The sequence below is a fragment of the Urocampus carinirostris genome, chromosome 14, assembly GCF_059441175.1.
Source record: "Urocampus carinirostris isolate Australia breed hairy pipefish chromosome 14, RoL_Ucar_1.0, whole genome shotgun sequence".
Classification (NCBI taxonomy): domain Eukaryota; kingdom Metazoa; phylum Chordata; class Actinopteri; order Syngnathiformes; family Syngnathidae; genus Urocampus; species Urocampus carinirostris.
The window spans coordinates 26,363,478-26,376,429 of NC_142362.1; the positions used below are offsets into that span (position 1 = coordinate 26,363,478).

The 12,952-nt window shown below is 40.4% G+C and overlaps 1 protein-coding gene across 4 annotated transcripts in view; it reads right to left on the minus strand.

The window, feature by feature from the left end:
• Positions 1–2,874: 2,874 nt before the first annotated feature.
• nalcn (sodium leak channel, non-selective) overlaps positions 2,875–12,952 on the minus strand; it is a 111,457-nt gene continuing 101,379 nt past the window's right edge. For all 4 annotated transcript variants that reach the window (XM_088352849.1, XM_088352848.1, XM_088352847.1 and 1 more), the window contains 11 exons: positions 12,762–12,881; positions 12,612–12,680; positions 12,088–12,236; positions 11,914–12,007; positions 11,069–11,201; positions 9,764–9,879; positions 9,480–9,637; positions 6,353–6,503; positions 6,122–6,271; positions 5,927–6,044; positions 2,875–4,058 (listed from right to left, as the gene is read on the minus strand). In XM_088352849.1, the coding sequence (XP_088208975.1) occupies positions 3,916–4,058; positions 5,927–6,044; positions 6,122–6,271; positions 6,353–6,503; positions 9,480–9,637; positions 9,764–9,879; positions 11,069–11,201; positions 11,914–12,007; positions 12,088–12,236; positions 12,612–12,680; positions 12,762–12,881 (1,401 nt within the window). In that variant the 3' untranslated portion in view covers positions 2,875–3,915. The remainder of the gene's footprint in view (positions 4,059–5,926; positions 6,045–6,121; positions 6,272–6,352; positions 6,504–9,479; positions 9,638–9,763; positions 9,880–11,068; positions 11,202–11,913; positions 12,008–12,087; positions 12,237–12,611; positions 12,681–12,761; positions 12,882–12,952) is intronic.

The window sequence follows — 12,952 nt, forward strand, 5'->3', positions numbered from 1 at the left end:
TTCCTGGCCAATTACCAAAGTGCCTTAAGTAAGCTGCGGACATGCATGATGGAAATGACGGGTGAAGTGGGGGTGGGCGCCAAACAACATGTGGCGGCGTCTTCAGGGCAGGCAATTAAAAGACACAAATGTTACACCACGTGGGGCTCAAATGAGAAGAAAGAGTGGCACTTTGATGAGTCGCTTGTGAGCTTAGCCGAGCTTAAAAGGCGGCAACGGAGGCCATAAAGAAAAAGCTGAGTAGAAAGGGGCAAATTAAAGACAGTTGATTAGCGTGGGGCCCAACGTCACACTGTTTCCCTACATGACCACATGTCGCTGAGAGAACTTACAAGTTGAGGGTTTGGAACGCGTCGAGAAAAGTCAGGAGTTGTAAAGAGCAACAGGGTGTCCCTACCGGCAGACGATTATCTGCCCGGCTCCCTTGTGTTCATTATCAAGCGTGAGCTCGCGCACACTCGATGCAAAATGACGAGGCGTTTGAATGGACAATTCAAGAGTCTGTCTTCTTTAATGGGCTGATTATATTAATGAGAGTCCTTGTTAAGGTCGGAAACGCTTAATACTGTGTATGTCGGCACATTCGTCAACTGGTTCTGACGCCAGCTGGTTTAAAATGCGGCTGCAGTACTTTTGACCAGGACAAGAAAGTTTGATATCACTCTAATTTTAGCTAGCTTGCACTTTCTCCCTGTCCAATTAAGATGTGACTGTAAGGTTCTGTTAGTAACTCACAAAAGTTGGCATGGACTTGCCCCCTCTTATCTCGCTGATTCGATTTCCTCCTGTGTTCTTGCTCGGAGCCTCCACTCGGAAAATGCTTCTCTACTTGCGACTCCAAGACCCAAAAAGAAATCTGTACGCTCAAGAGTTTTCTATTCGACCCCGGTACAGTGGTACTCTGTCCCTTGAGATAAGAACTGCAACCTCAGTGGAGTTGTTTGAATCCAGACTTAAGATCCACTTATGTTTTATAAGCTTACGATTAATTCAGACCTAACTCTTTTCTTTTCCTGTCTTTTACAGGTTCCCAGTTAGGGTTGGAGGAAGGGTCTAGGCTGAACCAGGATGAGTCATTGCACCAGCACCTGGAAGTGAAGAATTTTATCATCTGCATTAACCAGCTGCCTTAGATGGGAAGATGTAGCGTTATTGTTTTGGGTTTGTTGAATAATTTAACATATTAGCAATGTTTGATGTGGACACGTTTTGGTTATTGTTACCCAAAGCAACATCTATTGCAGCCCGGTCATCCTGGAAGCTGGGTTGCATATTGCGTGGCCCCTTCCCAAGGTTTCTTATTTTCCTCATGTTAAGGATTTGAGTTTTTCCTAGCCTGCATGTCTGTTTCAGATCAGGGGATGGTGTAAATGTGGCCTGTACAGTTCTCTGAAACATTTAGGGATTCTATCTATCTATCTATCTAGCTACTTTGATCATATCCCTCAAGAGGGGTGACCGACAGCAAGACAAACAAAAACGATAACAAAGAAAATAAAAAAGGGAAATAATAGCAAAAAACACACAAAAATGAAACCCAAATGCCCAAACACCCAAACAAGTTAAGCACCTCGGCACCTAAGTTGGTCATGCTTTCGTCCCTCCAGATGAAACGGGACACAAGAAAGCGGCCATGTCACTCCGGTCAGGGTGACACAACATACTCCTGTTCAATAGCAGGGCCCGGCAGCTTTCACTGGTTTACCCCTGCCGCATCATACAGGTGCCCTGCCCATCCCTTAGAACACGTCCAAACATCCCACTATCCTTTTACAACACCTCTCCACTCATTCCTTTCACCAACATGACAGCAAGGCATTTAGGGATTAAAGGCTCTAAAACTAAACGTGACTTGACTTGACCTGCCCATATAAAACATGTGAAGTATTTTTTGGGTATAACACTTTTTTTTTACCTAAAAATAACTCAAAGTCTGGGTGGGCATTATACACAAGGTTTTTACAGTAACATTATCATATCCATGCAATGATTGATCATTCAAAAAATAGCAATGACCACAATCTCAAAACAGTTGATGCAACTGGAATCGAACGCGGGTCGCGGTGGTAATAGGACGAGGCCTGCAGTTCCTCGGATGTTTTTCAAGGCTCTTTTGTAACATCCCGGATGAGCAGATGTTGCACTCTTGTAGTAATCTTAGTTGGTCGACCACTCCTGGGAAGGTTTGCTACTGTTACCAGATTTCTCTAATTTGTGGATAGTGGCTCTGACCGTGGTTCACTAGGGCCCTGATGCCCTGGAAATGAATGTGACCTATTGCAGACTGAGAGATTTTTTAATCACTTTTTTAAATTTCTTCCTGAATTTCTTTGGATCCTGGCATGTCAATTGTGTTCTTGAAATTTTGTAGCCTACTTTACATTGTTTAACAGATTAAATTTAAGTAAATCTTGATTTAACACAGGTGGTGGCAATTCATTTTGAGTGTGACCTCTGGTCTTGAAGTCAGCCTGCCCTAAACTCTGGTTAGTCACAGTTAGTTTATGGTCTGCCAATTACTTATAGGGCCGGATAGGCCTAGAATTGTTCTATCCTTGATAAATGGTATCAACATTTCAAAACAGCATTATGTATTTCCTTGGGTTGTCTTTGTGAGATATTAAAATTGTTTTGATTATCTGAAATCTTTGTAGGTAATACATATGCAAAAATCACATAATTCAAGAAGGGGGCAAATACGTTTTCATAACACTCCCAAAAATGTACCCGTGCAGTGATATGCTAAATTCTATGAGGAAATGCTGCCTGGGTCCTGCAGGTAGCTGGAAATAATATGTACACTTTTTCTAGCATACTGAGCTATAAGTAATCAAAAAGAAAAACAAAGTTCTAGATTGAAGTAAAAGACAAAAATTCATGATGGCCTCTGCAAAGTTAGCCTTTAATTATAAGATATATTTGTCAAGAGATTTAATTACATTCATCCATAAATCTATAATTTCCTAAGTGAACAATTTTGAATAATGGCAATGTTTTTAAACTAAGTATAGCTCATAATAGCTTTCAATAAAAAAAAAAACAAGAAATATAAAGACAAGTTTTGAACATCAATCACAAAGGTAAAAACTTGATTGCATGAGATTGGCTCACTTGAAAACGTTATCATTCTAATCAACGCTATACATTGCCTAGCGAAAGTATTGAAAAGAGCCATATATGGCCCGTGAGCCATAGGTTCCCGATCCCTGCTATAGAGCATTTGTGGAAAGATCTGAAGAATCCAGGCACAAACGGTCACCATCAAACCTTAATAAGCTGAGCTGTTTTGTAAGGAAGAATGGGCAAATATTTCTATTTAAAGATGTGCAAGTAAGAAATACCCAGAAAGACTTGTGGCTGTAAGGTTTACAAAGTATTAACCCAAAGAGGCCCAATATTTTTGCAACTCCTACTTTTCAATTATTCGTTATTTGTTCTAACATGTTATTGATTCTGAGAGTCTTAATTTTTTCATCCATAAGTATGAAGCCTGAATTGTGCCGATACGTCAAAAAGTTCTTGGGGGCCAATACCTTCGCTAGGCACGGTATATCGTAAGCTCCTTCCACCGGAATTGTATAATGTGACCATAACAAAATTCTTAAACGTGCGATAAATAAACCATAAGGGACATGAAAAGAACCTCGGAGCTGAATACACAAACAAGAGCGGCTTTTCCTTCATTGATCCAGCGTGTCCTCGCTCCTCACATTTGCCAGATGTGCCTACAAAGAAACACTCGCAGAGGACAGGAAATGCCTTTCCCGGAGGTATCAGCTTGACGCCACCGTTGACCAAAATACTTTCTCTAGATTCAAAAATAATTTCTTCATTGATCCAGTGTGAAGTCAACAGATAAGCATCCCAGCTGGTTGAAAGAGAGGAAAAAAAAGGACACAAAGTTTGGGGATGCACCTAAATGTCGATGAGGTCGTCACCGCTCTCGTCGCTTTCTACGGTCAGCTGACGGGTCCACCATTTCTTCACCTCTGACCCCGACGAGGCCTCGTCGTTGACGGGGTTCATTTTACAAACGATTGACTTGACGCTGGTGCGACCTGCCACACAAACAAATGAGAAAATAAACACTGGTCATCATGGTTGCAAGAAAATGTAATTCTTTTCACCTACTAGCTACCTGTTGAAAAATGTGAATAGTAACATAATCCAAGTACCATAATATTACAGTAATGTAACTTGTTTACTTTTAATTACTTTTGAATTACTCCAATACCAAACATGCTAGTAAAACAAAGTTAACAGAATATAAAAATTGCGACATTTAAAGGCCTGGCGTTGCCATATGGCAAGGTAACTGTTACCACCCGCCCAGATTGTCATTAGACAGTGGGTTTGTTTGAAATTCACATCCTGCAAAACCTTTGGACGTTTTGCAGGATTTGTGACTTCAGGGCCAGAGGACTTGACTTACAGTGGCTTGCGAAACTATTTGTCCCCCTTCAACTTTGTGACCTTTTGCCACATTTCAGACTTAAAACATAAAGATATAAAACTGTAATTTCTTGTGAAGCATCAGCAATAAGTAGGGCACAGTCATGAAGTGGAACACACTTTATTAGATATTTTAAACTTTTTTAACAAATGAAAAACGAAAAAGTGTGTGTCCTGTAAGCAGGATTATTTTTGTATCCTGCTAACAAATGTGTGCTATTATATTCAAGCATTTAACCAATCATATTTCGGCCATTAATTGTTGGCAGGGTCAGATATCTACCGGGAGGCCTTCACAATCAGTTCTGCAGGCCCCGAAACATAAAATATGTGTCGATAAAGCTGTTTTAGGGAATCAGAGTTCGAGTTGGTGAACCCAGGGCCGTCTAGCTGGCCAAGGGAAGCCTCAGCAGTTTCATGAACTTTGACTTATGGCTTTATTTGCTTAGAAGGTAGTGAGCTCATCTTGGGACATAGAAGCCGCATGTCGATTCCTGGCTCCATCCAGTTAAGTGTCCTTCGGCAAGACACTCTAATGCGCACGATAAGCAGGTAGGTGCCTTGCATAGCTGACACCTTTATACTTGTGTGTGCGTGTGAAGCACATCGTAAAACTCTTTTGGGAAGTCCTCAATGACAGTAACATTTAAAACAAAAATGTGAAAAAAATATTTTGTTGTCCACTGCTTCTGTTGAATGTAAAGTAAAAACTCAGGCCAGAAATGCAACAGGACAGGCTCATTGTGTAGCCTAAGCTTTGATGGCAATAGAAAAGAACTTGTTGGAACTGAAACGCATAAATAATCCGTACAGCATAATATATTACTAAATACTTTTGCAATATCACAAGTTTATTATTGATGCATTTTTTATGTGTCACAGCTATAGCTGCAGTAGAAAGCCGGAGACCATTTTAGCCCAAAACTGTTCATCATTACGTTTGGGTTCGAACCAGGCAAGACTTCTGCCTCGCTGACTTTCTTTTTTTTAATTATCCAATTACCCATCATTGCAATTTGTTTCTTTTTCTTTGTGGATATTCTACAACAGATTCAGTCTCCCTCTTGCGATTCTGTCTCCTTGCTTACGCTTCTTGGTGCACTCGCGCTTGTTGGCAGTGCACTGCTCCCAAGTCCTCACAATTAAAATATGAAAATTTAGGTTTGCCTTGAGCTCGAGTTCATTTGTCAGGAGAGGGCTAGGCCAGGCATTAACACCAGCGGGGTTGGGCTTGATTTCCTCAGGCCCGACCTTACCTCTAAGCTGCAGTAAATGTTTTACAGCCATAAAATAGATATTGAGGGTTGTATTTATTTAGAAATAGCGGTATTGAAGGTCTAGGTGTGAAATGCACAGCCTACCATTGGTTTAGGGGCCATATAAATAAACATGACTTGACTTAAATATTTTGTCCGTCAGTAAATGAGTTTGTGTTCTGTAGAGGCGAACGAGTCGCCCAGCAGTCGGCACAAACCTGCAGGCAGTCGCCACTGTCCCAGCTTCCTTTGCGGCTTGCCCAGGTCAGAGGAGTCCTGCCTGTAACCTCCTCTGTCGGATAAGGTGGGACTGAGAAGCTGCTGGAGCCCACTCATCTAAAAAAAGACAACGCAATCCTTTGTTCAACATCCCACAACAACAGCGGCACGTGTCTTGTGGATTTGGCTTTCACCTCAGGCTGTGAGGGGTTGTCCGTGTTGTTTGCGTTGTGGTCTTCGCTGGGCAGCGTGGTCTCGATGCTGGGGGGGTTGAGGAAGCGACTCAGTTCCTGCTGTTGGCTTTCTCTCAGGCTGTGGATGATACTGCACGACTGCTGCTGCTTCTGTATACAGAGAGGGGAAACAAGGGGGGGTCAAAGTGTGATGAGCAGCCAGGCGGCATCGGCGTGGAGGGGGGAGCTCACCGCTCGTATGCGTTTGAGGCACTTCTTGAGCCACATTCGGATGGTCTGCTTGGCGACCTCCTCCTCGATGGTGTATTCCAGCTGTTCCCTGGCCAACAGCTCCTCCAGCTGGAGGGACTTGCGAATATCCACCGAGCGGTAGGACAGCATGCTGCCGTGCAAACAGGGTCGGGAGAGTTACTTTTAAAATGTAAACCGATTTAGTTACTAGTTACCTGTTTAAAAGTTTAATCACTAATCCTGAATATCATAATATTGCAGCGATGTAACTTGATTGCTTTCAGTTACTTTTGAATTAATCAAATTCCAAATATGGCAAAACAAACATCATATAAATAAATTTACTAGATTTTGTTAGAAAAGAAAAAAAAAAAAAAAAAAAAAATATTTTTACCTGAACGCCTAAAAAGGTCCATCCCAAAGTGAAACCAAAGCTGTAATTGAACCATTTGGAATATCAGCAGAGTTTTGGTCTTGTTTTGAATATAACACTTTGAGGTGTTCTTCTCTATATTTAGTTTTTTTTTTACTAATACTGGCACTGAGTAGTGTAGTTTTGAATACGCACAAAAAACAGATTTAATATCTGCCTATTTTGTCTCTGCAAACATCTGCCGGAAAAAAAAAACATTGTAGCAGAGTTGTGGGACAGTAAAAAAAAAACTGAATTACAGGCAAAAGTCTTCCACAATTCTACTTCAGATTTGACAACAATATTACACAAAATAAGAATTTAACGCAAGTTTCCTAAAAAGTGTGCCATTAGGGCGACTCTTCTGAACCAATGGTCTCATGGGGGAGAAGGCTGCTATTGTCAAACTACATGTACCACGTAATCGCCTGAAGACATTTACCATTACATGTATTCCGTTACTCCCCAAGCCTGCAGAAACATACATCTTCATTTTATCCTCCAAAACAAGCAATTAACATACATAAAACATACACAGGGTAGGATATCGGGATCATCCAAATATTTTATTCCTGCAGTCCAAATTATTAAAATTGGATGATTTAGTAAAACTTTTCAATTCACAACTGCTCTTTAAGGTCAACAAAAACATAGTGCCAGAAAACACCCCAAAATTATTCACTCGGAAAGAGGTAAATTATAACTTAAGGGGCTGTAGTAAATTCAAAATCCCAAAGGTGAGCACAACCAGGAAAAGTATGTGCGTCTCTGTGTGTGGAGTCAAACTTTGGAACAAATTGCAAGACAAGATCAAACAATGTTCAAATATTCACGTGTTAGAAGTTAGATATGAAAAAACATTACTGGCAGAATACAGAAATGAAGAAAACGGGGTATGAGTGATACTAGAGATTGGAAATACTGAGTTTATAACTATAGTTAAACTTGTTGTTATTATGATTATATCATAACTGTTATTATTGCTATTGTTGTTATCATTGGTGTCACAATGATATTTAGTGACTAGTAGCATTATAACGTTAATGGATGGGTACTACGATGATCCGACCTATGTAATATGTATATCCGTGAGATTGTGTTATATTTCGACACAAAAGAGGGGCTATCTATAAAATGTAATTAATCAGGAAGATAAACGAGTAGGGAAAATAAGCCTCTGCTTCTTACTACCCCTTTTCGAACATGTCATGTTAACATTATTTTTGTTGTTGAGTCATTGTTTTTGTCCTGTTTTTATTTCACAAAATAAAGTTTTCATTCAATCATGGTCGGAAAAACACTTTCAATTCAACTTTCTTCCTTTTTTTTTGCAGTTTAATAACACATTTGCACAGAAAACAAGTGCTTAATGCATTGTCATATTTCAACCTGATACTTTAAAATAATTTCCAATTTTGATTTTTGTTGTTGTTGTAATCACTAATGAAAATGATCTTCCCTTTCATTCGCTTTGATTGTTGAGTGAAAGGTCTTGTATGCGGTGCACCAGAGTAGCCCGTGGACTGGTACTGAAAACAGCGCCGGAGTGATGGGTCATAGTCCTTTCATAGGAAAACATGATGAGGGGGTGAGGGACAAACAGAAATGGTGGATCGAACTGGATGTTTGATCTTACAGTACACACAGTCCAGTGTTTTTTCCAGAATTGCTCAGTCCACGTATTGAATGGATTTGGGGAGTACAGTCCATAAACATGCCCGATTAAAGTCGCCGGCGACGATAAAAGCTCCGTTGGGGTGTGCAAGCTGCTGTTTATTGATAGCAGCAGGCAGGGGATTTAGCGCTATGCGTACGTTAGCATAAACAGCAAGCACAATGACCACAGTTAGCTCTCCCGGTAGATAAAAGTGTCTGCACGATACCGCTAGAAACTCCATATCGAGTGAGCAGTGTGTGTCAATGATTCGGCTGTTATTGTAGCGCGTAGTCTCCAACCCCTGTTTTTACCGGAGTGTAAAGGGCGACTAAAGCTAAAAAGATTAATACATTCAGAAATGGTTAGCCAGGGCGAGATATTGTTGAGGTCGAGCACAGGCAAATAAAAGTAGCAATTGTGCATGAAGTCAAATGGCTCTTTTTTCAATGTGTCGGCTCATTAAATTGAAAAGGAATACAATAATTAATTCCGACTCAGGAAAATCAGAAGGCCGCAAATACATGCTGATCACCAGCAGGTGCAAATGAACAGGCATCGGTAAAAAAGTCTGCATGTGGGGCCTACTACTCTGGCTAGGCTACACAACTATCCTCAAAAGATACCCCTGCAGAGTCTGTTTCTCAGGAACAACAGATCCATTACCCATGAAACGGATGACCAGGAGCTACACTTCTTGGGAAGCCGTTACTTTCAGGATCGTTGTATTTTAATAATTGCTGAGACCTTGAGGATAACTGATACTAGCACACAGCTAGGCATCCACTCTCTAAATCCATTTCTTAGCCCTCCAATTTCATTGTATTTTTGTAAAATGACAATAAAGAGCATTCTTTCAACTGCAATTCTGTGTTTTGTGTAATTATTTATGGATTAATAGTTGTTATTTTGTCCCAGTGTTACACTCTCCGTCGTAAGGTAAGTTTGACCCTTGGGGGCTTTTATAAAGGGGTGTCGCTGTTTAGTGCATTTTTACTTTTCGCAGAGGGTTCTGGTCCCTATTAACTGTGATACCCGAGGAACTATATTTTCAAGGTTACCTGAGCACATCATGAAACGTGACATCTCCTCCGCTGTGTAGTCGCTCCATTTCGTAGCACATGTGCTTGAAGAGCAACTTATCTTTGTCCAAGTCCACCTCAAGTCTACCCCTAAGCAGACGCAGCAGAAACTTCACTCTAGAGGTGGGGATCACACCCTGCAGGAAGGACCAACGGAAATATTTCACCAAACTCATTTGAAAATACTGATGCTGACTTTTGCACAGCAGCTAAGCAGATACGTGTTCTTCGATTTTCAGTCCTTGTGCAATGTAATTGCTCACCTCCCGCTTGTCGTCTACCATGTTCCAGATGATTTGGAAGTGTCTCAGGTCATTGTAACTCAGCAGCTGGTCCTCCTCAGTGGAGTAGAACAAGGAGAAGTTCTCCACAATGATGGCTGGGTTGCAAATATAGAAATATTACACTGAAGTCTTTTTGAAAAAAATCATTCCCTCTCTTCACCAACTGTTTATTAAGCCTTATCACTCGTTTTTTTCACAATCTGTCAAAGGATTGCTCGTAGCATTTACTTAGTAGAGCAGATCAACAGCTCTCGGAGTGCAATAACTGTCAGCACCATCTGCGTCTCTTACGAGCAAGAGGGGGCACAATGATAAACACAGTCCATTAAACCAGAGGGATCCATGCTGTGTGCTTCATCTGTATTCCTTTATCTAGCTATGCTATTGTTTCAAATAGCTCCCTCCTCTTGATGGCTGCTACTGAAGATTTAGTATGCCTGCTTTCAGAGTGTTAAGCGTGAAGTAATTTATCAAAGGATGCTGAATAAAAATAAAATTAATATACTACTAGCCAAATGCTTGATAATGATGAATGTATTACAGTGTTTGAAAGCCATCCAGTGGTTCTACTTTTCTGTCCTTTTTTGCATCGCATCCTTTTTCTATTAAGTCCTTCAAAGACATAATGCATGAACATTTTCAGAAGCATTGTCCCGGATTGCGGGAATCTAAAAATATGTTTTCTTAGTTTTTATATATAGATATGTTATAAAGGGTTTGGAGGTGATCATTGGTAAGTATCAAGCCTCTGAGAATGATTTAAGAATGTTCAATCACTGTTAGATGGCAGGAGTGGCTTTGATCATATCTTTATCCACACATGGAGGTAGCCCAATTTTCTAGTGTTGCTTCCTGTATCTGGTGAATAAGTGAGTGTAGGCACCCTTATATGGCGAGTAGGCATAGTGAAGCAGTGTCGTAAGAATCATGAGATATGGACAAACAGGAAAAAGCAGTTAACTCTTCAACAGAGCTTATTTCTTTAAAAAGAAAAACTAAAAAGTCCTCTTGTCATCGTTTGGTCAGAGAGGAATGACAGTTTGTGCACGTCCGCAGGGGAGTGGTGTACCGAGGGGAACTTGGTTGGCATGGTGACCCAACTCGTCTGATCACTTCATTGGACTTATCGAGCGCTTAAATGTTCTTGCTAAGTTCATGCATCATTCATGCATCAGTTCAGTGTTCTTGCAATAATTTGTCATTTTTGAAAGCAACATACATATGTGTGTGTGTGTGTGCGCGTGAATATTTACAATAAATTGTAAAATTCAGACTTCAACTGACCAACAAGAAGGTTGAGCATGATGTAGGCTATGATGACGTAGAAGGAGCAGAAGTAGATGAGAGCTCCGGCATAGTTGCCACAGTCAGTCTCCCAATAGCGATGTTTATCCGGGGTGCAAAACGGAGCCTGAACCTGAATAAAAACAAACAAATGTGATGTAGGCTAATGAGTATATCACTTTTGTTTTGTTTTTTGCATATGAAGCCAGTTCATTATTTTGACTATTATAACTCACTGTAGTTTAGTATTTTTAAATTTGATTATGCACTGTTTACATTTTCATCATTATTGGCCAAACCCTTTAGGGCAGATTTGCTTTGTGTAACCAAGGATCAAAAGAAAGGGCATAGGAGATGTCTTTTAAAACTGATTTGGAATTCAAAATTGTGAGTTTTTTTTTTGGTAAACTTCTCTCCTGTTCTTCTTGCAAGTTCATGTCATTGATGCATTCTCTCTTTTGAGTGTTTACTACACTGTAAGCTTATCATAGATATTAAATTCCAAAGGCAGTAAATAAAGATAAAACTTGTTAGTTGGCTTTGCGGCCACATGCCATTTTGTGTTAAACAGTCTTGGTCACTGTACAATAATTTGTCCAAGCCTCACTTGAATAGACACCTCTTTTTAGTAGTATTGAACAGTTAACCCATTTTGATTTATTTTGCTAACCAAAACAGAAATCCTTAGATTTAATTTTTAGGCCCTCGATATCACACTGCAGCCCATCACACAAATTATTTATGAAATGAATGGAATGTCAGTAATAAGTAAAAGTTTAGAACAACAGTCAAACCAATATCAAATCATGAACGTCATCACTTTTGAGCTGTTGATGCATACTCACCATGCAATCGTGCATAATCTTATTCCAGTCCTCCCCGGTGACTATCCGGAAGAGGACAGTGATCGCTTGGCCCGCTGTGGAGAAGTTGGCGTGTCTGCAAGGTCACAGCGAGACATACCAAAAACACTTGGCATACTAGCCTTACATTGCTGTGGTATGCCAGCCAAACCTTACCGGTTGATATTCTCTCCGTATTTGACGGTGCCGAAGAGAACAACTCCAGCGAAGGCGTAGCAGAGGAGAAGGAGAAACATCCCCACAATGATGAAGAAGCTTTTATACATGCTGACGACCACCGTCAACAGCAACATTTTCAGGGTCACCTGAAAACGTTCGGATTTAGCAATACTTGACTGCAAACTACCATGTTATTAAATGGTAACATGTGTAAGGTTTTTCAAATGAATGTACAATAATACCTCTTTATACTAACACCTCTCAACACTAGAATTTCGGTATACGAGTATTTTTAAACAAACATCTACCTCACTATTTAGGGTTCACCCGTGTGCTACTGGTAGGATGGAAGAGGATAAATTGCTTTGTAATCATTAAATATCAGGAGAATTAGCGATTCAAGCTAAGAGCACCTTCTTGGAAGGTATTAAGCTCGTAAGAAGAGGTACCACTGTACTTGGGGGGTGGGGGTTGGAGGATATCCCAATTGAAAACAATTAAAACAATGGAGTAAAACTTACATGCTTCCCACATATTGTGAAGAATCTGAAGACAATCACACAGGTGCCCATCATATAGGTATAAGCATTCTACAGGTAAATAGTAATCAAAGGGAATATTAGGTTTCTCAAAAGCACATTATTAAAAGACATAACAAACAAAGTTCAAACCAGTAGAGCGAAATGAAGCACAATCCAAATGACGCCGAGTGACGTCACCAGGAGGTCATACCGATTCCGCCGGCTCTGCCAGTAACCGGCTGGGGACATTGCGATTAGCTTCATGGTTACCTGGGCAAAATCAAAGAATGTATTAAGACACATGACAACAATCTGAAAAGGAAGCAAATGTGTAGACTCAC